The sequence below is a fragment of the Cherax quadricarinatus genome, chromosome 72 (assembly GCF_038502225.1).
Source record: "Cherax quadricarinatus isolate ZL_2023a chromosome 72, ASM3850222v1, whole genome shotgun sequence".
NCBI lineage: Eukaryota > Metazoa > Arthropoda > Malacostraca > Decapoda > Parastacidae > Cherax > Cherax quadricarinatus.
Window position 1 is genome coordinate 6,829,596 of NC_091363.1, and position 26,632 is coordinate 6,856,227.

The following is a 26,632-nucleotide window of genomic DNA, read 5'->3' on the forward strand; positions in this document are numbered from 1 at the left end:
TCTCATCCCCTAGTTCTCCGTATCCAACTTTGGCTACGCCGTATCTCTACCAAACATAAAGATATTGTTTTTTGTTGGGTCCCTGGTCATGTCGACGTACAGGGCAATGAACAGGCAGACACTGCTGCGCGGTCAGCAGTACATGACCTACCAATTTCCTATCGAGGTGTTCCATTTCTGAACTATTTTGCTGCAATAGCTACCCACCTTCGCACCCGTTGGCAACAACGTTGGTCAACTCTGCTCGGTAACAAACTTCATTCTATTAAACCGAGCATAGGTTACTGGCCGTCTTCTTGTCATCAGTGCCGAGGTTGGGAGACCACTCTCTCCCGCCTTCGCATTGGCCACACTCGTCTTACTCATGGGTATCTCATGGAGAGGCACCCTGTTCCTCTCTGTGAGCAGTGTCAAGTTCCAGTATCAATTAGCCACATTCTGTTAGACTGCCCTCTCTATCAACGAGCACGCAGAATTTACCTCCAACGTCGTCTTCGTTCTACTACTCTCTCTTTACCTTCCCTTCTTGCTGATGGACCCTCCTTTAATCCTGACTCTCTCATTGACTTCTTGACAACGACTGATTTACTCCACAAACTCTGATGATACTTTTCGCACTCCCCTCAGCCCTTTCTAGTTCAGTCTCTTGCTGCCCTTTACCCTTTCACCATCCACTACCCCGCTGTTATCCGTAACCTATTACTCATCCATCTCCCTTTTGCCACCTGATGCCCTCGCTTCCTTCCTGCCCTGCAGCGCTGTATAGTCCTTGTGGCTTAGCGCTTCTTTTTGATAATAATAATAATAATAATAATAATTCACTGGTTGCTGCGTTAGAACAGGGGTGAGAGTGGTTCTTGTCTTCTGTGTAGGAGCTAGATTTCACAAAATGAAATCTCTCCTCTAATGAAGACAAGATGGAGAGAGGGACAGTTGGGGTATTTAGCAAGAGTACAAGAGTTCCATTTCTTCAGATAAAGAGCATAGGAAATGGGATTTAATTAGGTTTGAGCTAGGGAAGGGGAGGGTACGTATCTCCAGTATCTCTTGAAGAAGTGATAAAACATAATGATAGTGGTTCTTTGTCAACCATGGTTATCAATCCTTTATTTTCACAGTGAAGTTATTTTTCAAATGTACTGCGATTTATTTTTCTGCTCAGGTTGTGGCCATGAAACACTTGACAACAATTTATGAAGGTGAACCATTTAATTTTGAAATGGTGTTTCATGAATATCTAAAGTTCTGTCAGCGAAGGTCATCAATGCAGAGTTTTGAACGACCAGTTGTCTTCAAGGCTTTTGATCAGTTGAAGGTAATGTTGCATTGTTGATCTACACAGGCTTGATATTCCCAATAATTTTTATTATGTATATATGATATTGCAGTCAGAAAGTAATCTGAATTGTAATATCAGCAGACTTGTAGCAAGACAGACATTGAATGTACGATGGCAAATGTTTCTTTGGGTCACTCAGCCTTGGTGGGAGGTGGCTGTTGAGGTAAAAATAAAAAGATATCATGGGGAAGCTCTTAACCCATAGAAGTCATGCAGTAACTAGGAAATGGAAGGTAATCAGGTTTGATTGGAGGAAGGGAAGGGTAGCTTGAATTCCTTGGATCAAGAGACCTTCAGCATCATGGCTCTCTCCCTGAAGAGTGTAAGCATAGTATTATTATTATAATAAAAAAAGAAGCGCTAAACTTACAAGGGTCATACAGCGCCACCGAGCAGGGAAGGCTGCAGGGGTATTGGGCAGCAAGAGGGAGAGGGATGATTATTAGGTCATGGAGTCAGCAGGGCAGTGGATAGTGCAGAGGTAGAGGATAGCAAGAGATTGAAGTAGAAAGGGCTGTGACATAAGCATAGTAGTATATTTGGAATACGTACATTATAGTTTTTAAATCACTTGCTTTTAAGGGAGTGTCTTGATGCTGGTGGTGGAAGGTACTTGGTCCAAGGAATAAGGCCTCCCATTTCCTAGATGCTACATGATTCTTTTGGATTTAACTGTTCCTCATAATTTTAATTAATCTTGTAAATCACTACAGTTTTTTTTTTTTCAACATGTAGGCCATTACCCACCAAGGAAGAGTGGTCCAAAAAAAGAAAGAAACGCTTTCACCATCATTCACACATAATCACTGTCTTTGCACAAGTGCTCAGATATGACAGTTTAATTGTCACTCCAAACAGCCAATATCCCAAACCCCTCCTTTAACCCTTTGAGGGTCGACAGGCCCTCTCCAAAACTCGTTCTCAGGGTCGGCCAAATTTAAAAAAAAAAAAAATTATTTTCTCTTATGAAAAGATAGAGAATCTTTTCCCGATCATAATGACACCAAAAGTTTGAAATTTGATAGAAAACTTACGGAATTATGCTCTCGCAAAGTTAGCGGTCTCGGCGATGTTTACGCATCGGCGATTTTGCCCACTTTGAGCCCCATTTTCGGCCAATTTCACTGTACTAGTCGACAAAAAACATGAATATTTCGCTAGAACTCCATTTTTTCTATCGAATGGGTGCAAGAAACCACTCATTTATGAAATTCAACTATCCAGTACAGTGGTCAGAATTTAGCAATTTTGCCAATTTCACACAAATTTCAAAAGATGCCAATTTCCGAATAGGGTCCAGAATAAACAAGAAAGACATTCCTGGCACTAAAATGACATTTCCTCTAGTCATTAGTCACGTCTCAAGGCCCCTCTTATATTCTTTTGCTTTCCACTTTGAATTTTTTTTTCACAAAAAATATAAGATTTACTGTTATGCAGACTACTGCATTAGTGTAAAAAATGGTATAAATATTATTGGTGCACTTGTGAAAGAATATTAGACTCACCAGTTGACGTGTATTGCACGCTTGGCACGATTTGTTTACTTTTGAAGTTTGGTAAAAATCGAACATTTCTGCTACTTTGAGCTCAATTTCAAGGCACCTTTCTTTGTAAAACCAGTCAAAATCATCTCAATTTCTGTAATATGTCTTCCATTCTATAAAATGAGACCAAGAAAACTAGAATACAACAATAAATACCATACGAAAATACACTGCAAAGTCGCTGATTTATTCAAAAAAAATGGTCAAAGTTTTTTTTTCTCATTATGCACTGTGTGCTGCAGGATTTTTTTTAGACTGTGCACACTGACCACATAGACCCATTCTTTCATATGAAGGCCTACCAGCTTTCTCCCACTAGATTTGAGGCCGCTAGAATTTATGAGTACTAGTACGTCAAAAACCCCTACGCGTAAGACGTACTAGTACGACGAAAACCCTCAAAGGGTTAAAGTGCAGGCATTGTACTTCCAACCTCCAGGATTCAAGTCCAGCTAACCGGTTTTCCTGAATCCCTTCACAAAATATTACCTTGCTCACACTCCAACAGCTCATCAGGTCCAAAAAACCATTCATCTCCATTCTTTCCTATCTAACATGCCTGCTGTGTGTCCAAGCCCCTTGCATACCAAAACCTCCTTTACCCCCTCTCCCCATCCTTTCCTATGATGACTCCTACCCCTCCACTACAGATTTATACCCCCTCTACAGCCCTCTGACTAATACTTTTAGAAACTTCACACCTCCTAATTTCCACACTACAAATTCTCTGCATAATTATTATTACACAGCAAGCAACCCACACATAGGAGACTGAAACTTAGGATGATGTTTCGGTCTGACTTGGATCATTAACCATTATTATTATTTCAACAAACCAGCCATATCCCACCAAAGCAGGGTGGCCCAAGAAGAAAAAAGTTTCTCTTTTTAACTTTAGTAATGTATACAGGAGAAGGGGTTACTAGCCCCATGCTCCTGGCATTTTAGTCGCTTCTTAAGACACGCACGGCTTACAGAGGAAGAATTCTGTTCCACTTCCCCAGTATTATGATTATTATTATTATTTTGGTATTTACAGAGCATTAAATTTCCTTGTGAAACTTCATAAGGGGATTTAACCTCAGTCAAAATGAAATTACTCTCTTTACAGTGTTTAGAGCTGGTACGACCAGTTGACAACACCCGAGGAATTCAGCGGGAGTACCAGCTTGTACAGCTGATGATGACACCGGCACAGGTCACAGAGGCACTAAGGCACCTGTCAGGCATACCAACAGATGTTCAACAATGGGCTGGATCTTCCTTTGCATAGAAGTTAGACCAGATTTAATATGCTTATTGCACTAGGTACAGTAATTTGTTTTGCTTGTAGATTATTATATTTAACTTTGCCAAACCTATATGGGTCATTTTTGAATATTTGAAATTAATAAAATTATATTATGGGGGAGTGCTAAATTCACAGGGGTCATACAGTCATACAGTTTGTAAGTTGTCCTTGTGGTATCTGACAGTATTCTTTTTGATCTACAGTCATGATGACTACCTGTTCTTCTATTCCCATGCTTGATACTTCTCTAACTCCTCCACCACTATAATCATAAGAAGTCTCTGTTGAGTTCCTGTACCTTTACATAAAGTGTTTGACTCGCAAACCTGGTCAGAAATTTTATGCTTCAGCTTAGTGAAGTTTTGAATGTGCTGTTTGATTATGAAGTCAACCAAGCGACCTTGACAGCAGCTGGCCCAAGGGTCACGTTTTATATCTAGCATGACAGGGTTCAAGCAGTAGTGCGGGTTAATGGTGCTACTTGAACAGATAACTTAATAAAATAACACAGTTGCTCTTTAAGTTCTTTGACTCGTCCTTCCCTACTTCCCAATGAATATCCTTGGGTCCTCCGTAGTCGCTATGGTGAATGTATTGAAGATACATGCTCCTTACAGTCTCCTCTTGCAATACTCGGCACAACAATCAATCCTACTCCTACTCTTTTGCACCCCTGCTGTATAGCCCTTGTGGTTTAGTGCTTCTTTTTGATTATAATAATAATAATAATAATTTTGAACTCCCACATTGCCATTTTCTTCCCTATTAGGCAAGGAAATAGGCAAGGAAATGATAGTCACTGCTTGCACAAATAATATGACTTGATTCTGATTCCTCCATAGACATTGAATCGTCATCCATTTTGTCTTAAACATGGTGAAGTGTCTTGAAGACTTCCTCATTTGATATGACCATTAAATGTCACATTCTCATGCCTCTTGCAACAAAGTCTACTCTCTGCTTCTAACTCCTGTATCTTCACAGCCTATTAATCCTGTTTTGTGATGGTATAGGATATGCAGTAGTTTATTCTGGATAATTTGATACAGGGACACTTAATGGATATAATTATTATTTTCACAGCAGAGTTATATTCACTACTTTCAGCTAATATCCACATTCTCTTTCTTTCCATTTCTTCCTTTGTTGCAGTATACATCTCTCAAAGGACATTGCAAGTTTTTTAGCTTTGAATTGATGCATCCTATCCTCCTTCGTATTGTACGCTGGCTGTGTCATTTCTTCAGTTAGCATTATCGTCTTTTGCTGGGTCTTATGTTATTCTGGCATTAGGGCAATGAACTTGCAGACGACTCCTAAGTTCCATGGTTCAGGTTTCATCTTTTACAGGGATCTGCCCTTCACAGATTATTTTCCAGTTTTTTCTTGGAGCATTCAGGATTGATGGCATCATTGGTCCAGGCTAGAAAACAACAGTATGCTGTTGATCAAACCACAAATGACTTTTTTATTGCTGTCACATTTGGTAATGACTCTTGTGTGACTGGTATTGGCCACATAAGACTTCCAGTTATTACAATTAGAACTGCATAATCCTTATGGGTTTAGTGCTTCCCCATAAATATTAATATCACAAGGGGCATCCAGCATCTCAAACTTGTCAGGTGCTATCAACAGTCAGACATCTAACTGATTATGCCATACATAACAGCATGCATAGAATTCATTTCCAGTCTCTTTCAGTGTCTAGGCAACCTCACTTTACCTGCTTTTTCTGAAAGCTTTACCTTCAATGCAGAAACACCTCTTCAAGGGGGGCTCCTTGGCGTGGTGAAGAGGCTCTTGGTCTGAGGAATTAGACCTGTCGGTCTCCTTCCTCAGACCGAACCTAATTACCCCCCAATCCCCCGTTCCCTATCCCATCCTTCCCTTTTTCCTTTCCTCCTCCTCCTCTCCACCCCTCCCCTTTGCCCTTCCTTTTTGGCCTTTGGGTTTTCTTTTTTTTTTTTTTCCCACAGGCACGCTAGTTCCTAGGTAGGGGAAAGGGTACCGGGGTCCATCCCATTCCGTTGAGGTTCTTGGCGGTGGCGTAGTTTGCCGTGGAATCTGGATTGCCTGGGGATGTCCCGATCCCTTTCCGGTATCCCGGAGGGTGGCTTTGGGTGTCTCTCGGGCAACGGGTGTATCTCTGGAAGCCACCTTTCGGATTCCGGGGGTGGTGGCCGAAGGAGGTATGCTTTGTGGCGGATTTCCAGCCACCCTCTCTTTTGTCCACCGAGGTAGCTCGGCAGATGTGAGGTTGCTATCCCGGATTGCTGGTTTACTGGCATGATGGGTAGGGTTTGGCACGGGTTCCATGCTGCATCTGCGCTACTTGCGGTGCTGAGGTCCTCTTGGGCGCGGAGGGAGATTTCTGGCCCTTTCATTCCTCCTAGGAACTATCCCTCCCCGGTCCCCCCTTTGTTTTATTCTTTTTTTTATTTTTATTTTCTTTTCTTCTTTCTTTTTTTTTCTTAAAAACAAAAAGAAAGAAGTAACCTAACCATGGCAGCCCTAGTCCATGAACCTGCTACCCCCGGGCCCCTTCTTGATACCGCACCTCGTTCTGACCCCGCCTCGTCTTTGGACCACTCTTCGGACACTCCTCATGCCTCTGTACCTCTTGCCGGTGCTGTTTCCTCACCCGCTTCAGGTACTGAGGCCTCAACTGACTCCTTCGATTTATCTGACCTTCGCTCTCCTCTGACTATGCTTCCAGCCTCTCCCTCTACGGTGCGGCAATTTTCGAATCGCCGACCTGTTCCACGTCGGACCAACTCTGGTCCCACGCCTAAACGCCAACGACAATTACCTGCTGATGATACTTCTCCACCTTCTCGTTCTTCTCAGAAAAGATCGACACGTCCTTCACTACCTTTCCACACTCAGTTTCAGACTGCACAATGGACTAAATTCTTCACTTTACGACCGACTTCCTCTACTGCCTATCTTTCTGACCACAGTATTGGCAAGGCACTCCTACGCCATGTTGGTAAAGATATTTCTTTTCATGCTCTTAAGAGCGGTACGCGCATCATCACCGTACAGAATGCTACCCAGGCTCATGAGCTTTCTCGTCTTTCCCATATCGATACTGTTCCTGTCACTATTGAAAAAACATCATTCCCTCAATTCTTGTAGTGGTACTGTCATTCTGCCCCATATCATAGTTCAACAAAATTTCCAGACATGTGGCACTGACATTCTTGAACAGCTGGAACTCCAAGATCTCCCAATCCTCAAGGTAGACACTTACGTTCTTCCTGCCCGCGGGCGGAGACGATACCCTAGCAATGTGGCTTGTTTAACTTTTGACAGCCGTGAACTCCCATCCTCAGTTTATGTAGCAGGACATCGGTTACAAGTTCGAAAGGTGATCCCTACACCGCAACAGTGCAGAAATTGCTGGCGATTTGGCCATCCAGCGAAATATTGCAGATCTATCGCCGAATGCCCAGTCTGTGGTGCTGATGACCATTCTAATACGTCTTGCAATCGACCTCCCTCTTGCCTTAATTGTCATGAGGCTCACCCTTCGTACTCTCGCCGTTGTCAAGTCTACTTAAACGAGCGGGAAATCCGTTACCTCAAAGAGGCAGAAGGTCTCCCTTATGCCATGGCAGTTTCTCATCTCCGCCTTCAAGGGAGACTACCTCGTGTTTCTTTTCCCGTGTTTCAAAACGTCCCCCCACTTCTGGTATCCCTTCTTCTGCACCCACCTCTGTGGTTACCTCTCCCATAGTCACTCCTGTATCTAATTCTTTTGCTGTCCTCGGCTCAGACGTCCCTACTTCAACGCCTCAGTCTGATCTCGCATCTTCGTGTTCTCTCTCACAAGCCTCAGTAGCGACGAGATCTCATATGACACCTCCTCCCAATCGTCCCTCTACTTCTCAAAAGTCAAAAAAAGGTCCGTTAACACCTCCTACCCATCTTCCACCTCCTCATTTTACCTTCCCTGTCTCTGTACCTGGTTCTCCCCCTCTCACTGGCTCTGTTACAAGTGTAGAGGTTCGCCCTCCTCCTCGTACTGTACCTTCCTCCCCTGTTCCCTCCCAAGCTTCTTCCTCTTCTGCCACCTCCCAGGTTTCTGCCTCTTCTGTCCCCTTCCATGCTTCTCCAGTTCCCTCCACCCTTTCGCCCCCCCCTACCTTGGTACAGTCCAATACAGTTCCAATCTTTACTTATCCTCCCCCTACCATTTCCAATATTGTCACCCATACGACGTCTTTGAATTCCGTAACACTTGAAGCAATCTCTGAATATATTGCAGAGACCAAACCATCAATGGACACTGATCCACCCTCCGCTCCTTCTCTCTCCTCTGCTCCATCTGCGCAACTCCTTTCTTCACAGCGCACCGTTCCTTCACTGCTTGAACGTTTTCCACTGCCTCCGCATGTGGACTTTTCTAACCCCTCTAGTCCGTAGGAACCCTTACCTGCGGATTTCAGGTATCTTTATCATTGCCAATCATGGCCTATTTACAGTGGAATATACGCGGCCTCAGGGGTAATCGGGGTGAGCTTCAGATGTTACTCTCCCAGTTTTCCCCTGTTGGTGTTTGCTTACAGGAACCAAAATTACACTGCTGTTATCTCTCCCATCTCAGGCTATAATTTATTGTATTCTTCAGATCCTTTTCCTGATGGGACCTTTAATGAAAGTACCCTTCTTCTACGCACTGATATTCCGTACCATCAGCTATTTGTTCGTACTTCGCTGCATTACACAGCAGCCCGTATCCACTTGCATAGGTGGTATACGCTCTGTTCTTTATATCTCTCTCCTTCTCGGGCATTATCTATTCCAGATATTGCCTTTCTTGTTTCGTCATTACTGCCACCGATTCTGTTACTTGGTGATTTTAATGCCTACCATTTCCTCTGGGGGGGTCTCACTGTGATTCCCGTGGCATTCAGTTAGAGGCTTTTCTTGACACCCACCCCCTCCATATTTTAAATACAGGTACTCACACCCATTTTGATCCTCGGACTCACACTCTCTCTTGCATCGATCTCTCAGTCTGCTCTTCCTCCGCCGCATTAGACTTCACTTGGTCTGTTCTCCCGGACTTACATGACAGCGATCATTTCCCAGACAGCAACCACCCAGGGAAGTACTACCGTCCTGCCAGATGACGTGAAACAAAAACCTGTAACTGTTTTGCATGATGGTAGGATTGCTGGTTTCTTTTTCTGTCTCATAAACACGCTAGATAACAGGGATATCTTGCTACTCCTACTTACACTTTGGTCACACTTCACAGACACGCACATGCATATATATATATACATACATCTAGGTTTTTCCCCTTCTTCTAAATAGCTCTTGTTCTTTTTTATTTCTTCTATTGTCCATGGGGAAGTGGAAAAGAATCTTTCCTCCTTAAGCCATGCGTGTCGTATGAGGCGACTAAAATGCCGGGAGCAATGGGCTAGTAACCCCTTCTCCTGTATACATTTACTAAAAAAGAGAAGAAGAAAAACTTTATAAAACTGGGATGCTTAAATGTGCGTGGATGTAGTGCGGATGACAAGAAACAGATGATTGCTGATGTTATGAATGAAAAGAAGTTGGATGTCCTGGCTCTAAGCGAAACAAAGCTGAAGGGGGTAGGAGAGTTTCAGTGGGGGGAAATAAATGGGATTAAATCTGGAGTATCTGAGAGAGTTAGAGCAAAGGAAGGGGTAGCAGTAATGTTAAATGATCAGTTATGGAAGGAGAAAAGAGAATATGAATGTGTAAATTCAAGAATTATGTGGATTAAAGTAAAGGTTGGATGCGAGAAGTGGGTCATAATAAGCGTGTATGCACCTGGAGAAGAGAGGAATGCAGAGGAGAGAGAGAGATTTTGGGAGATGTTAAGTGAATGTATAGGAGCCTTTGAACCAAGTGAGAGAGTAATTGTGGTAGGGGACCTGAATGCTAAAGTAGGAGAAACTTTTAGAGAGGGTGTGGTAGGTAAGTTTGGGGTGCCAGGTGTAAATGATAATGGGAGCCCTTTGATTGAACTTTGTATAGAAAGGGGTTTAGTTATAGGTAATACATATTTTAAGAAAAAGAGGATAAATAAGTATACAAGATATAATGTAGGGCGAAATGACAGTAGTTTGTTGGATTATGTATTGGTAGATAAAAGACTGTTGAGTAGACTTCAGGATGTACATGTTTATAGAGGGGCCACAGATATATCAGATCACTTTCTAGTTGTAGCTACACTGAGAGTAAAAGGTAGATGGGATACAAGGAGAATAGAAGCATCAGGGAAGAGAGAGGTGAAGGTTTATAAACTAAAAGAGGAGGCAGTTAGGGTAAGATATAAACAGCTATTGGAGGATAGATGGGCTAATGAGAGCATAGGCAATGGGGTCGAAGAGGTATGGGGTAGGATTAAAAATGTAGTGTTAGAGTGTTCAGCAGAAGTTTGTGGTTACAGGAAAGTGGGTGCAGGAGGGAAGAGGAGCGATTGGTGGAATGATGATGTAAAGAGAGTAGTAAGGGAGAAAAAGTTAGCATATGAGAAGTTTTTACAAAGTAGAAGTGATGCAAGGAGGGAAGAGTATATGGAGAAAAAGAGAGAGGTTAAGAGAGTGGTGAAGCAATGTAAAAAGAGAGCAAATGAGAGAGTGGGTGAGATGTTATCAACAAATTTTGTTGAAAATAAGAAAAAGTTTTGGAGTGAGATTAACAAGTTAAGAAAGCCTAGAGAACAAATGGATTTGTCAGTTAAAAATAGGAGAGGAGAGTTATTAAATGGAGAGTTAGAGGTATTGGGAAGATGGAGGGAATATTTTGAGGAATTGTTAAATGTTGATGAAGATAGGGAAGCTGTGATTTCGTGTATAGGGCAAGGAGGAATAACATCTTGTAGGAGTGAGGAAGAGCCAGTTGTGAGTGTGGGGGAAGTTCGTGAGGCAGTAGGTAAAATGAAAGGGGGTAAGGCAGCCGGGATTGATGGGATAAAGATAGAAATGTTAAAAGCAGGTGGGGATATAGTTTTGGAGTGGTTGGTGCAATTATTTAATAAATGTATGGAAGAGGGTAAGGTACCTAGGGATTGGCAGAGAGCATGCATAGTTCCTTTGTATAAAGGCAAAGGGGATAAAAGAGAGTGCAAAAATTATAGGGGGATAAGTCTGTTGAGTGTACCTGGTAAAGTGTATGGTAGAGTTATAATTGAAAGAATTAAGAGTAAGACGGAGAATAGGATAGCAGATGAACAAGGAGGCTTTAGAAAAGGTAGGGGGTGTGTGGACCAGGTGTTTACAGTGAAACATATAAGTGAACAGTATTTAGATAAGGCTAAAGAGGTCTTTGTGGCATTTATGGATTTGGAAAAGCGTATGACAGGGTGGATAGGGGGGCAATGTGGCAGATGTTGCAAGTGTATGGTGTAGGAGGTAGGTTACTGAAAGCAGTGAAGAGTTTTTACGAGGATAGTGAGGCTCAAGTTAGAGTATGTAGGAAAGAGGGATGTGTGATGTCACCATGGTTGTTTAATATATTTATAGATGGGGTTGTAAGAAGTAAATGCGAGGGTCTTGGCAAGAGGCGTGGAGTTAAAAGATAAAGAATCACACACAAAGTGGGAGTTGTCACAGCTGCTCTTTGCTGATGACACTGTGCTCTTGGGAGATTCTGAAGAGAAGTTGCAGAGATTGGTGGATGAATTTGGTAGGGTGTGCAAAAGAAGAAAATTAAAGGTGAATACAGGAAAGAGTAAGGTTAAGAGGATAACAAAAAGATTAGGTGATGAAAGATTGAATATCAGATTGGAGGGAGAGAGTATGGAGGAGGTGAACGTATTCAGATATTTGGGAGTGGACGTGTCAGCGGATGGGTCTATGAAAGATGAGGTGAATCATAGAATTGATGAGGGAAAAAGAGTGAGTGGTGCACTTAGGAGTCTGTGGAGACAAAGAACTTTGTCCTTGGAGGCAAAGAGGGGAATGTATGAGAGTATAGTTTTACCAACGCTCTTATATGGGTGTGAAGCGTGGGTGATGAATGTTGCAGCGAGGAGAAGGCTGGAGGCAGTGGAGATGTCATGTCTGAGGGCAATGTGTGGTGTGAATATAATGCAGAGAATTCGTAGTTTGGAAGTTAGGAGGAGGTGCGGGATTACCAAAACTGTTGTCCAGAGGGCTGAGGAAGGGTTGTTGAGGTGGTTCGGACATGTAGAGAGAATGGAGCGAAACAGAATGACTTCAAGAGTGTATCAGTCTGTAGTGGAAGGAAGGCGGGGTAGGGGTCGGCCTAGGAAAGGTTGGAGGGAGGGGGTAAAGGAGGTTTTGTGTGCGAGGGGCTTGGACTTCCAGCAGGCATGCATGAGCGTGTTTGATAGGAGTGAATGGAGACAAATGGTTTTTAATACTTGACGTGCTGTTGGAGTGTGAGCAAAGTAACATTTATGAAGGGATTCAGGGAAACCGGCAGGCCGGACTTGAGTCCTGGAGATGGGAAGTACAGTGCCTGCACTCTGAAGGAGGGGTGTTAATGTTGCAGTTTAAAAACTGTAGTGTAAAGCACCCTTCTGGCAAGACAGTGATGGAGTGAATGATGGTGAAAGTTTTTCTTTTTCGGGCCACCCTGCCTTGGTGGGAATCGGCCAGTGTTATAATAATAATAAAAAATCTTACTTCCCCTTCATATTCACCACCTCTTCGCATCCCACGCTGGCAATTTGATCACGCAAATTGGAACCTTTACTCACACCTAACTGTTTTTAGAGAGGTTCCTTCTTCGTCCTCCATCGATGAGCTTTTATACCTCTTCTCGTCCTCCGTTTGAACTGCAGCTTCTCATTCTATACCCCAAACTTTGGGCAAGCATTCTCAGAAATGCGTGCCTTGGTGGTCTCCTGCTTGTGCTCATGCAGTACGTTTGAAACACGCTGCATGGGGCAGGTACCCTTACAATAGAACCACAGAGAGACTTCTTGATTTTAAGCAGAAATGTGCGATCGCTCGCCGTGTCATCCGTGACGCTAAACGCACTTGCTGGCGAGATTATGTCTCCACCATCACCTCTGCTTCCTCTATGAGTGCAGTCTGGAAAAAAGTACGAAAACTGAGTGGTAAATATTCTCCTGACCCGGCTCCTGTTCTGCGGGTTGCCGGTGTTGAAATAGCAAACCCACTAGATGTTGCCAATGAAATTGGCAATCATCTGGTCCGTATTTCTCAGGGACTCCATCTATGCCCCTCATTTCTTTCCTCAAAGTCTGCCAGAGAGTTAGCACCCTTGGACTTTTCTTCTCTCAGAGAAGAACAGTATAATGTGCCTTTTACACTTCAAGAACTGGAGGCAACACTCTCAGCTTGCCGATCATCGGCAGCTGGGCCCGACGACATTCATATTCGTATGCTACAACATTTACATCAGTCAGCCCTTGCAGTCCTATTACGCCTTTACAATCTTATTTGGTCACAAGGAGTTCTTCCACAGCTGTGGAAATCCGCCATTGTTCTCCCTTTCCGCAAACCAGGCACTACGGGACATGAAACCTCCCACTATCGTCCCATTGCTCTTACCAGTGCAGTTTGCAAAGTGATGGAACGCCTAGTAAATAGACGTTTAGTGTGGTATTTAGAGACACACAACAGTCTCTCCACTCGTCAATATGGCTTTCGTAAGGGATGTTCTACCATAGACCCCTTACTACGCTTGGATACGTATGTTCGTAATGCCTTTGTGAATAACCACTCAGTTATTGCCATATTTTTTGACCTTGAGAAGGCATATGACACAACTTGGAGGTATAATATTTTAGCCCAAGCCCACTCCTTAGGCCTTTGAGGCAATCTACCATCCTTCCTTAAGAACTTTTTAACTGACAGGCATTTCTGTGTTCGGGTTAATAATGTGCTCCCCCCGGACTTTATCCAAGCTGAAGGTGTCCCCCAGGGATGTGTTCTGAGCACAACACTTTTTCTCCTTGCTATTAATGATTTGGCCTCTAGTCTTCCATCAAATATTTGGTCATCACTCTATGTTGATGACTTCGCTATTGCATGTGCAGGCGCTGACTGTCATCTCATTACAGTTTCTCTCCAGCATGCAGTCGACCGTGTTTCCAATTGGGCCACCACACATGGGTTTAAATTTTCCAGCACTAAAACCCACCAAATTACTTTCACTAGACTCTCTGTCATCTCCGATCATCCTTTGTACCTCTATGGCTCCCGTATCCCTGAACGTGATACAGTCAAGTTTCTGGGCCTCCTCTTTGATCGTAGGTTATCCTGGAAACCTCACATTACTTCTCTGAAGGCAACTTGTCACAGCCGGCTGAACCTTCTTAAAACCCTTGCTCATCTTTCATGGGGAGCTGATCGTCGAACCCTCCTTTGCCAACATTCCACCCTTATTTTATCGAAACTTGATTATGGTGACCAGATCTATTCAGCGGCATCTCCTGCTACTCTCTCTAGCCTTAACCCCATTCATCACCAAGGATTACGTTTATGCCTTGGTGCTTTTCGCTCTTCCCCTGTCGAGAGCCTCTATGCAGAAGCGAACGTTCCATCCTTATCCGATCGCCGTGATGCCCATTGCCTTCGCTACTATGTACGCTCTCATGATCTCCGCAATCCATTTATAAAATGGTCACTGATATCAGTAGACATTCTTTATTTGTTCGCCGCCCCTGTTTACTCCGTCCCTTCTCTCTTCGCCTTCATTCGCTCTTGTCTTCCCTCTCAATTACCACCTTTCTATGTTCATGTAGCATCTCACTTTTCCCTACCCCCCTGGGAAGTTCCAGCTGTTCGAGTCTGTTCTTTCTCTCTCCCTTGCTCGAAAGCCCAACTGTCAACGGTCGCTTCCCACTCTCTCTTTCTTGACCACTTTCACTCTCATTCTCATGCCATTGCTGTGTACACAGATGGCTCTAAGTCTTCTGACGGCGTAGGATTCGCAGCAGTGTTTCCAGACAGCGTCGTACGAGGGCATTTACTATCTTCAGCTAGTATTTTTACTGCTGAATTGTATGCCATCCTTGCAGCACTTATCCGTATTGCATCTATGCCTGTGTCATCATTTGTGGTTGTCTCAGACTCCCTTAGTGCTTTACAGGCTATACAGAAATTTGATACACCTCACCCCTTAGTCCTCCGTATCCAACTTTGGCTATGCCGCATCTTTACCAAGCATAAAGATATTGTTTTTTGTTGGGTCCCTGGTCATGTTGACGTACAGGGCAATGAACAGGCAGACACTGCTGCGCGGTCAGCAGTACATGACTTACCAGTTTCATATAGAGGTATTCCATTTACGGACTATTTTGCTGCAATATCTTCACACCTGTTGGCAACACCGTTGGTCTACTATGCTCGGCAACAAACTTCAATCTATTAAACCAAGTATAGGTTACTGGCCGTCTTCTTATCACCAGTGTCGAGGTTGGGAGACTACTCTCTCCCGTCTTCGCATTGGCCATACTTGTCTTACTCATGGATATCTCATGGAGAGGCGCCCTGCTCCTCTCTGTGAGAATTGCCAAGCTCCATTATCAGTCAGCCACATTCTGTTGGACTGCCCACTTTATCAACGAGCACGCAGAATTTACCTCCGTCGTTGTCTTCGCTCCGCTGCTCTCTCTTTACCTTCCCTTCTCGCTGATGGACCCACCTTTCATCTGGACTCTCTCATTGACTTTTTGACAACAACTGACTTACTTCACAAATTCTGATACCTTCAGCCCTTTCTACTTCAATCTCTTGCTACCCTCTACCCCGTACTATCCCCTGCCCCGCTGTTTTCTGTAAGCTACTGATCATCCCTCCTCCCTCTTGCCATCCAATACCCTCGCTTCCTTCCCTACCCTGCAGCGCTGTATAGCCCTTGTGGCTTAGCGCTTCTTTTTGATTATAATAATAATAATGCAGAAACATACTATGACTTTGAAACTGACACATTATGCAAACTTTGACTTTCCTTGTTTGGCTGATAATTTCACCCCTCTTATTACCACCCTTTGCCAACAGTTTCCTTCAGCACATTCTCAGTAATCAGAACAGGGTTTCTCACCCATGAGTGTGCCATGGTGCTCATAGCCTTGACAGCTTCCTCCTTACTTTTGTGAAATCTTCAATAATGACATGCTTTTTACATTATATGGTATTTAATTGACATACTTATCTGCACTTGGCAATAAAGTGTATAAAAAAAATAATCAAAGTATTATAAGTATAAAGAAAAGCACTGGGTGTAAGCTAGTTTTATCTAGGAAACATATGAAATGCATAAACATGAAACAAGAAAAAAGTATATAATACTACAAACACAACAAAGAAATAATGGCATAAATTATACTTAGAGGTAGTAATATTTTCTGACATAATTTTTTTAGTTTCTTGTTCCATCAATATGATAAGACATGTACTACAATAAATATGGCAATGGATAGTTCTAAAATTTACATTAACAAAAATTCATATACACAAACAATAGGGGTTGTACTTTCAAAATTGAAGGGGCTGCCTTCTAAATGTAAGTAGCATTCAGTTCTGACCATTACAATTTTTTGTTGCCTAAGACAACAAAACAAATAAATTAAAAATGGTTAAAAAGTGCACTTGAGCATTGCACCTGACACTGAGAGGAAAACTTGCTGACAAAGTTTAGATGGCATCCCTTTAAATTTTAATTACATTATCTTAAAGATGAGTTATCCAAGGTTATGCAACGTAGGGAAAGAGGCAATTACTAAACATTGCACAATGTAAAAAATAAATCCAAATAGCAGATTTCACAACAGCACTCAGCAGGGAACATAGATTATACTCTAAAGGATTTACCATTTAATGATATTGATTATTAATCTGAGGCTGCAAGTAAAGTTTTTTTTTTTGTAATACGGTAATACACTACTACTTGGATATATTATGCAGGTCTTTGGAAGTTAAGAGTTTTGTATTTCAAAAGTGTACTAGCTGTAATAAGGTGTTGCAATAAGCGATATATTTTACAATGTGTTATTTTATCCATTCACATAAACTTTGTTATTCTAGTTCCTTTGATGTATGCTTCGTTCAGGCATCTTGCCGTCACTGGAACTCTCCATGACAAACACCCAGAATTTAGACATAATTGTGTTTTAGGAAACCTAACAACTGTACTTTATTTACGGTAGTAAAAATTAAAAATATTGTATCCCAAACATATTGCTGGACACTTTTGTTTCATTTAAAGTGCTAAACCCACAGAGGTCAGAGTATCTGGGGGAATAGGAGGCAATCAGGTTTAATCCAAAGAAGTCCTGTCCAATTCCTTGGAGCAAGAACCCCTCACTGGCATCAAGGAACCTCCTTTAGAGAGAGGTGTGTATTGCTAGACAACTTCTAAAATTTAGGCACCGATTTTTACCACACTCTTTAATTTTCACAATGATTTAGTTTCCTTACCCTTCAAGGGATTTTCCTTAATGCTGTAAGGGAACTCTTGAACCAAGGAACGGGACATGTCCTCCCCTTACTTGGACTGAACCTGATAGCCTCTATTTTCCAAGGTGCTGCAGGGCCACTATGAGTTTAATGTTTCCCCCAAAATTAGAAAGAATAGTTTCCTTAAGAGCCAATACTACACAAGGTTAATGCACAGTTATTACAAGAACTATAATGTAAGTTAATCCTGATTACTCTATGTGCAATTTATGGAACACTGTTAATAAAATAAACTGTGGTGAAAGAAGTCTGTTTGGCTCTACTGTTGAGAGGTTTATCTGCATCATCAATTTTTTTACATGGCCAAATTTATTCTTCTGCATTTGAATTATGGAGATACTGTATATCCAAAGAGCACTGTAGGACTCTTAATAGTTGCCCTGCCAAGAAATCACACAAACATTTTTGATATATGTACTGTAAATTTAATATGGATAATTCTGCAAAGCAAAAACCAACCACATGTGGTAGGTATAAAGAGCAGGCTGCATCACTCTGGGATACAGCAACATCTAAGAACAACTGTACCTTTTTCATTTCAAAGGAAGTCATTATAAACTAGGTATTAACCCTTTGACTGTCGCAACCCCAAATCCTGAGGTGTCTCCTGGTGTCGCAAAATCCCCCCCCCCCATCCCCACGCACACACACACACAAAAAAAAATTTTTTTTCTTCTTTTGAAATGATAGAGAATCTTTTTTCAATTGTAATGGCACCAAAAGAACAAAATTTGATGGAAAACTGACAGAATTATGCTCTTGCGAAGTTAGCGACCTTGGTAATATTTATGAATCGGCGATTTTGCCCACTTTGAGCCCTATTTTCAGCTAATTCAGTGTTCCAGTTGACCAAGCTCATAGCTATTTCTTTAGAACTCCATTTTTTTTATCGATTGAGTACAGGAAACTGCCCATTTACCGATTTCGACTACCAAATAACGTGGTCAGAAATTTGCAATTTGGCCAATTTCATGAAAATTAAAAAAATGACAATTTCAAAATAGGGTCCAGAATGAAGAATGCAGACATTCCTTGTTCATCAGTCATGTCTCCAGGCCCCTCTGATATTACTCTTGCTTTCTATTTTGAATTTTTATGCAAACAAAAAATAGAAGATTTACTGTTATGCAGACTACTGCAATATTGTAATAATTGTATAAATAATGTCAACCCATTCATGACTGCATATTAGAATGGCTACTTGGATATTTATTGGAAAATGACATCATTTGTTCACTTTTGAACATCAGCAAAAATCAAACATTTCCCCTTCTCTGAGCTCCATTCAAGGTTCTTTTCATAGTAAAACCAGTCAAAATCACCTCTATTTCTATAATATGTTTTCCATTCTATCAAATGAGACCAAGAAAACGAGAATACAACCATAAATACTATACGAAAATAGACCACAAAGTCGGCATTTTAATTAAAAAAAATGGTCGGAGTTTTTTTTTTTCCTCATTATGCACTGCGTGCTGCAGGATTTATTTTATATGGTACACACTGACCACACAGACCCATTCTCTCACATGTGGGCCTACCAGCTTTCTCCTGCTTAATTTAAAGCTGCTAGAATTTATGAGTACACTGTATATATACATCAAAAACGGTGGCTCATAAGACGTATGTATACAACCAAAACAGTCAAAGGGTTAAACACAATATAGGTAGTCATATTTTAGGTAACTGCAGCATTACAAATAATAATTCAAAAAATTTCTATAACTTCAATATGTTAATCTCTCTCTCACTTTTTCTGCTAAACAACTAATGCACTTTAAAGAATTTATAGTTGTGCATTTTCTGTACTGTATTTGTTGCAAGGTTTACTTTAATCATCAAATCCACTCCTTGGAAAAGCAACAGAGTAGTATGAGCTAAGATTACATGAACGCTTACTGTACTTTATGAGAACTACTAGGTTAACAACACTAAATTTTTATGACAATGTTCTAAAATCATTCATGCTACAGTGAGTGATTAAGTTGGTTAACCACAAATCACTTCCCTTTCAATCTGTTAATTTCAGCTAGATGTATGAGATCAACAAAACTTAGTAAACAAATATTTACAATAGCACATTTTAAACAGACCTAATATGTATTTTACACTCATATACAATACAGTATAACATTTGTGACACTGCTCAAATAACTGAACAGAATGGATATATTATTTAAAGGGACAGTTATTTTCTTATTTTTGAGGAAAAGGACGTGTGCAAACACTTGACATTTTAATGAGAAACATTTTGGTCCTAGGCCATATAGCATGTACTAATAGGATATTCAGTTCTCTTGTATTCATTGTAACTCCTAAATTTATATTTACAACCACCTAAGAGACCTTATATAAAACCACTCAATTTGTCATTGCCTTATTAATCTTTAGTCTTAAGTTTGCCTAAAATTCTCTGCATATTAAGGGGCTTTCTGCATGCACACCTAAATGTCATTCACCTCTGTATAAACATTACATCATGCTGGAATAAAGCATCTTATCTTATCTAGGACCTTGTTCACTTCAGTGATTTGTCCGAGGACCAGAATGTTTCCTAGTAAAATATCATGAATGTTTTTACATGTCCTTTTCTCACCTTGTCAATATCATATACCCAACTGTTACCAGAAATATTTCTTTTATTCAGAAATCTTCCAGATTTGGACAAAAAAAAATTATCTCCCAAATTCAGATTTTTCTGAAAAAAATTGGAACTTCATTCCAGAAAATGCATCTAACTTGGAATTTAACAAATAAGTAAAAATATTTTTTTTTTATCTGAAGAATCTGAAAAGATTTTTCTCACATGAGCATAACCCATGCATTAATCTGCAAAAAAAATTTAATTTGGAATTTTATTTATATATTTTTAGTGATCTCCAGTGATTCTTAATTGCTGTATCTAAATAAGGAGTTTTTTTTTTTTAAGGATTTTCAAATGATCTTTGAAGTTCAGAAAATTCAGAAGAGCATAAATTCCTTAATTCAGAAAATACTTAATTAAAATTTTCTTAATTAAATAAGGAAGGTGTGTCCTATGTCAATTATTAAGAATTTTCTTTGTATCTGACACCTTCCTTCACACACATTCCAAACAGAACACTGTATTAGAATATCTACAGTACTATTACCCTCAGGAAAGAGTGGTAGTACTCTAGATATTTTAATACTTACCCTTTAGGAGATTTTAATGCTGGTAAGGGGGCTTTTGATCCACAGAAATGGACCTGCCTTCACCTTCCTTGGACTGAACTTGAATGTATCTCATTTCTGCAAGCACTGTATGACCCCTTTGGGGTCATACATGTAGATAGTACATATGTACAGACAGGCAGGGCCAGGATCTGAGACTCGACCCCTTGAACCACATATAGGTGAACCCTTTCCCCTGATATGCATGACTACTTTCCAAACTCACCCCTCCCCCTCACAGTCTGTATGAGCATATACTGGTCTGACTACATTTCACTTTTTTCTTAGGATGAACATAATGACTGTACTGTCCACAAAACTGAGGTCATTAATTATAGCAGTACAGTACATAGAAGAATGCTAATGTTATCAAACCTCATCAGAACTTTAAATTCACCTTAATATAAGAAACAGTTCTGTGGTGTGCTACTTCATGTATCAAGTACCACCTTTCATTAGAAAGATTAATATAAAAGAATTGCTAGTTAGTGTGATGATCCACAATAATAGTATCCATATTAGTAATGAAAACTAACATTCCAAGGCACTTAACCTTCACTTTAGAAAAAGAATAAAAAAAGTGTCTTATTCTAGATTGGCAAAAACCATATCTTAAATTATTCCAGGGAAATGTAATTAACATTACATCTAAGTTGTATATTTCAGCCTATAGGTTAACCTAAAAAATTCTTGGCAGATCTGCAACATGATCGTCTATTAAAATGCATTGTAGCTAGCTAGGCATCTCGTTTGCCACCAAAAAACTTATTTTCCACTTATTTTTCCTTCCTTGAATAAATCGTGATTACCACCCATTTCCCAGGCACTGTATGACCCCGACAGGTTTAGCCCTTCTCGTGGATATAACAATACTCAGTTATTTTCTAATGATTTAAGGGGTACATCAGGAAAAAGTATTAATAAAAGTTACTAACCAGTTATGTGCCAATTTTGTATTATATATAGTTTGCTCTTTGATGACCATGCATACAAAGTTTTACCCTCATGGACTGCTGTATGCAATACATCTTACTTATTAAGTTGTTTACTAACCTGGCTTATTTGGCAACAATCATTCAATCAGGCTGAGCATATAAAATTTTTGCTATAATAGCAAAAAAAAAAAAAAAATAGCTAGAGCAACATACTGTACATAATTTCATTGATGTCAAATAATACAGTTTAGGCTAAATTTTTGTTGAATTTAGATAGGTTATTAGCTTAATCTAAATTACATAAATTTAAGAGAATTAGGCAAGGTTGCAAAGTTAAATATTTATATATGTTACTGTGTTGTGTAATTCACAGGAATATACAGTATAGTATCTATCTATCGAAATATCAAATTTTTTTAAGAAAATAATATTTTGAGTACAGTTTGGCTTGTTTGACACTTTAGAGAAATTTAATTTACTTCATAATAAATGTGCTAAAAACAGTTAAATATCAGTTTTCTGTTTGATCTAAAAGCACGAAATTTCAGATATGTGCAAACTCAAAGAATTTTTGTCTGCTTGGTGTTACTAGCTGATGGCTTTGACTGTATATGAAGATATAGTAAAATGTTATGCAATGCTAATACAGTACAAGGAAGTGGTTAAAATTAAGGAGTTTTGTTACCACTCATTTGATCCAGTTATCCTGGTTCCCTAAGGATTTAAAGAATAACCTACTAATCAATTTTGCTTACAATTTTCTGTTATGAGCTTTTATAAAGTTATCTTGAATGCAAATTTTATTTTGAGCTGAGCAATAGTTTCAGTAATTTGTTGTTGTTTTTTTCAGAAATCATCTTTGCAAGCTTTGGTGTGAGATCAACAATTCCTTTATTTAAATACTTAATACTGTTTACCAAATAAAATTTAACCACAGCTGCCTTTTTCTTTCCTGGGACTTTCTTGAAAAGTTCCCAGACACAGACCTTAAACTATTAGTGCTTACACATCCACATAAAAGAGTGAAAAATTACAGTGTTACCTAGAGTAAAACAATACAGTATTACAAAAAATCTACATACTATGTTACCAACAGCAGAGCACCAATGTGACATACAACATATTGATTATATTATCCCTAGTTTTGTATCTGCAGCTGTACACTTCATTAATACAAAATCATTGTTCATTTTCAATATAGGATTGTACTGGCAGTGGAAGGGATATGACTAAGGACTGATATATTAATGAATAATAAATGCTGAATGACTTACACCTGTATATCTAGTACTTTCCATGAATATATGTAATAATTAAGGGCTTGTGTATTGTATTCATTTAAGATGACTCAGGCAATGTATGACCTCTATCATTTTAGCACTTCCCCATGAATATAATAATGATACAATATTAAAATATTACGCAAATACAACACCTATAACAATCAACGAGAAGAGTAAGTGACAGCCTATGAATTTACTTTTGCCGACTAAATTTGTCAGATGAACACATTCAGACATCAACCTTCACTGCAAATTATGTAGTCATTCCTCAGATATAGGCCTTGACTTATATTAAACTTCATTTAGTTATTAGTATTTTTTATTAGCACACTGGCCGATTCCCACCAGGCAGGGTGGCCCGAAAAAGAAAAACTTTCACCATCATTCACTCCATCACTGTCTTGCCAGAAGGGTGCTTTACACTACAGTTTTTAAACTGCAACATTAACACCCCTCCTTCAGAGTGCAGGCACTGTACTTCCCATCTCCAGGACTCTAAGTCCCGCCTGCCGGTTTCCCAACTTTTATTGCTAGCTACACCTTGTCCTTGGGCTACAAATTTGCTCCATATAATACATTTATAGATTAACCAAATATTTTCTCAGCTGGTTATCTTGGGTAAAAAAAAAGTGGGAGATGGTTAACGTGTTAAAAAAAAAATCTGTACGAATCCTTCAGTCTTGTACGTAATAATAATGTCACAGCACTAAAATATGGAAAAAATGGTGGTCAGTCAACCATGGATAAAAAGCCTAAATTGCATCAACATTCAATATAGTACATATATTTTCAAAGGGAAGACAGTAAGCACTACAAAAATGGTGACAGGTTCTCTGACAAAATTGGTAATGCATTGTATTAAAATTGGCTAGACAGTTAGCATGGCTTTATAATCCTAATTTTATGAAGCAGGAAACCCTTCCATGAGATGACTACAGGAGTGTCCGTGTGACTGATGAAGAGCCATAAGAAAGAAAGTTTTCCACAATAATCAAGAAAACTAGACTGATTTGAAATTCTTAAAATCCTACATACAGTATATGCTTATGCCCAGGAAATCATAAGGGTGCATCACTGTAGGAATGATTAAGAATCACAAGGAGAGTTTTGAAAGGATTTTTAAGTTTTGTCTTTAATTAAAAGGACTTTGGTAGACCATAAAAACAGTTGAAGCACCAACAAAACAGAAAAAAAACCTGCCATATGGCACACAAGATGCTGGTGCCACTAGGTAGGGAGGCATCTAGCTCACAGAAGTTACATATACCATCCATCCACACCATGTGACTACATTAAAAGTTCACAGGAATAGATCATATTTGCATAAGAACAACATTTAACCAATATTAACTATTATACTATATGTTATCTACTTTTCATAACCCTAGATACATTTCATTCACATCAGTTATGGAATGAGTGATGATGAATGCACATTCCTTCTCTATGTTGCCTTGCCCTGGTGAAAATGGCTATGAATACATTTATTTTAATAATTTTACAATAATGCAAAAATGTATGATAGTAAAACATCTATTACAAAGACTAAGATCCAATATCATTGCAGTGTCACATAGCTTCTTCAGCTGGAATGAAAAGGGATGAATCTAAGTGTCTACACTAAATAGCATGACCTGACTTCCAAGTGCTTAGACAAACTGAAGTTTGGAACTGATGCAAAAGGTTCAACTCTATGATTTGCCTTTTCAAATTATTACTAGATTCAAACATTATCTTGACGTACCTGTGGTTAGTTTTGAGGGCACTTTTACCTTTACAGCCTGGACTGAAGCCAGTGACTTCCTTGTTGATTGTCTGGTCAGCCTATTGCTGTTAGTGGCCCACTGGTCAACATAGTCCTCACAGTCTGGTCAACCTGGCATTTAGCAGAGGTAATGGTGGAGTTTCCTCTTTTAAACTTTCTTCTACCTTGTTTTGATACTGATAAGTCTTGGACCATGAGTACTGACACTTCTCGTGTTTATAGTGCCTTTTCGTTGAGTTTATGTTATATCAATTCCCATATTTCTCACTCTAGTAAGCTATGGTAGTGTGTAGGTTTGGGACCTGACCTTAGTATCTTCCACTAAGCAGTTTGCAATAATTAAAATCTATATTGTCATCATAGTCATACACATGACAAGACAGTACTGCTCTTTTTTTCACATCACTTCCATGTTCATACATATACTCAAAAGTGTGTGTCTCCTACACATACTTTTTTCAAACACTGCTTGCAAGAGAAAAAATACATTCCTTCTCAACACTGTCTTTGGGTTTCCTTCAGTTGCTAATCTGCTGAAGATGCTATTTTTTCTGTATCCCCAGTCTTTGACAAAAAAATATTTTATTTCTTTTAGCTTTTCATTCTAAGGAAGCACTAAGCATTGCTTAAGGTCTTTAAATATAAGGCTCTGAATAGCATAAAAAATGATGGTAGCAAAATGAGCTTGTGAAATGAACCACTGTGGGTAATGTACATTAATGAAAATATTATACATTTCACATTTTATGAAATATTTTATGATACAGTACATAATAATCTTTCAGAAATAGATAATGCCATTCCTCTTCACTTACTGGTCATGATATGAAAAGTAAGGATATTTTTCTGTTTTTTTTTTTTTTATATACGTACTATATTCACCACTCATTAGGAAACAGTGCAAGTGTTTCCTGATTTCGGTCTTGGTCATATGATGACCTGCTAATTGGAGCTTTTGGTCATATGACCATAGCCTTTCACTGGCTTACCAGCCCACCCTGTTAAAAATTAAAATTAACATTAAACATATAAATTAACATTTATTAGAATATCGAGGAATGGGGTTAATCTTAAGTTTCTCATTAATATTTGGATTTGATGGAAAGATTACGAGACCTTAGATAAATTTATGTGCATTCTAACCTCAAATTCAAATATAAGTAGGAAACTGAGAGGTATTGTATCAGTCACATTCTCTAACAACAGTGTCATATTAGTGTAATTCAAAAGAAATAACTTATAATTTACTAGACAGATACTGTATTGATAATGCAGTGATTCATCTACAGTACAAATCTGACTGAACGTGAGGTAGGTTCGAAACTAAAAAACAGAGAAAATGTTAAAATTCTTAGCATCATCAGACAAGTGATTTTATCCAACTCAAAAATTTTATGCAGTCACATACAGTAATGTATTTTATCAAAATTTTGTTGGATACTTTTTTGATTCAAGCTAGACTCTCACCAGTTTAGGTAATAGTTTTCAACCTTGAGAAGACCAGCAGCTTGGTCAGATAACTGAATTTATATAAATTTGGTATTCATTTTATGTAATGCAGATTTGGGCTACACAGTCTGCAGTTGGATATCAAATCAATGGGTATACAGGTATGTAAAGAATTTGAGATTGGGGAAACATGTTCATATTTCTCTTGAGTGTCATTATGGTCCAAGGATTACGACACAATTACATACTAATTTTTCTGTTGTCATCTTAGTGAAATTTTTTTTTTTTAAGATAACCTTGAATATAAAAGTTTATTTTGATTTAAGTGATAATTTGGGGGATTTATACACAAACAACTAGTCTTTGTCTAATTTTTCAAAATT

General features: G+C 39.5%; 1 protein-coding gene across 5 annotated transcripts in view; it reads left to right on the plus strand.

Moving 5' to 3' along the window:
* Window positions 1-22,688, plus strand: part of Orc4 (origin recognition complex subunit 4) — an 86,971-nt gene extending 64,283 nt beyond the window's left edge. For 3 of the 5 annotated variants that reach the window (XM_053800396.2, XM_053800394.2, XM_070100354.1), the window contains 3 exons: window positions 1,163-1,315; window positions 3,998-4,194; window positions 22,603-22,688. In XM_053800396.2, coding sequence (XP_053656371.1) covers window positions 1,163-1,315; window positions 3,998-4,159 — 315 coding nt within the window. In that variant the 3' untranslated portion in view covers window positions 4,160-4,194; window positions 22,603-22,688. The remainder of the gene's footprint in view (window positions 1-1,162; window positions 1,316-3,997; window positions 4,195-22,602) is intronic. The other 2 variants (XM_070100352.1, XM_070100355.1) reach the window with 2 other exon arrangements.
* Window positions 22,689-26,632: the final 3,944 nt, after the last annotated feature.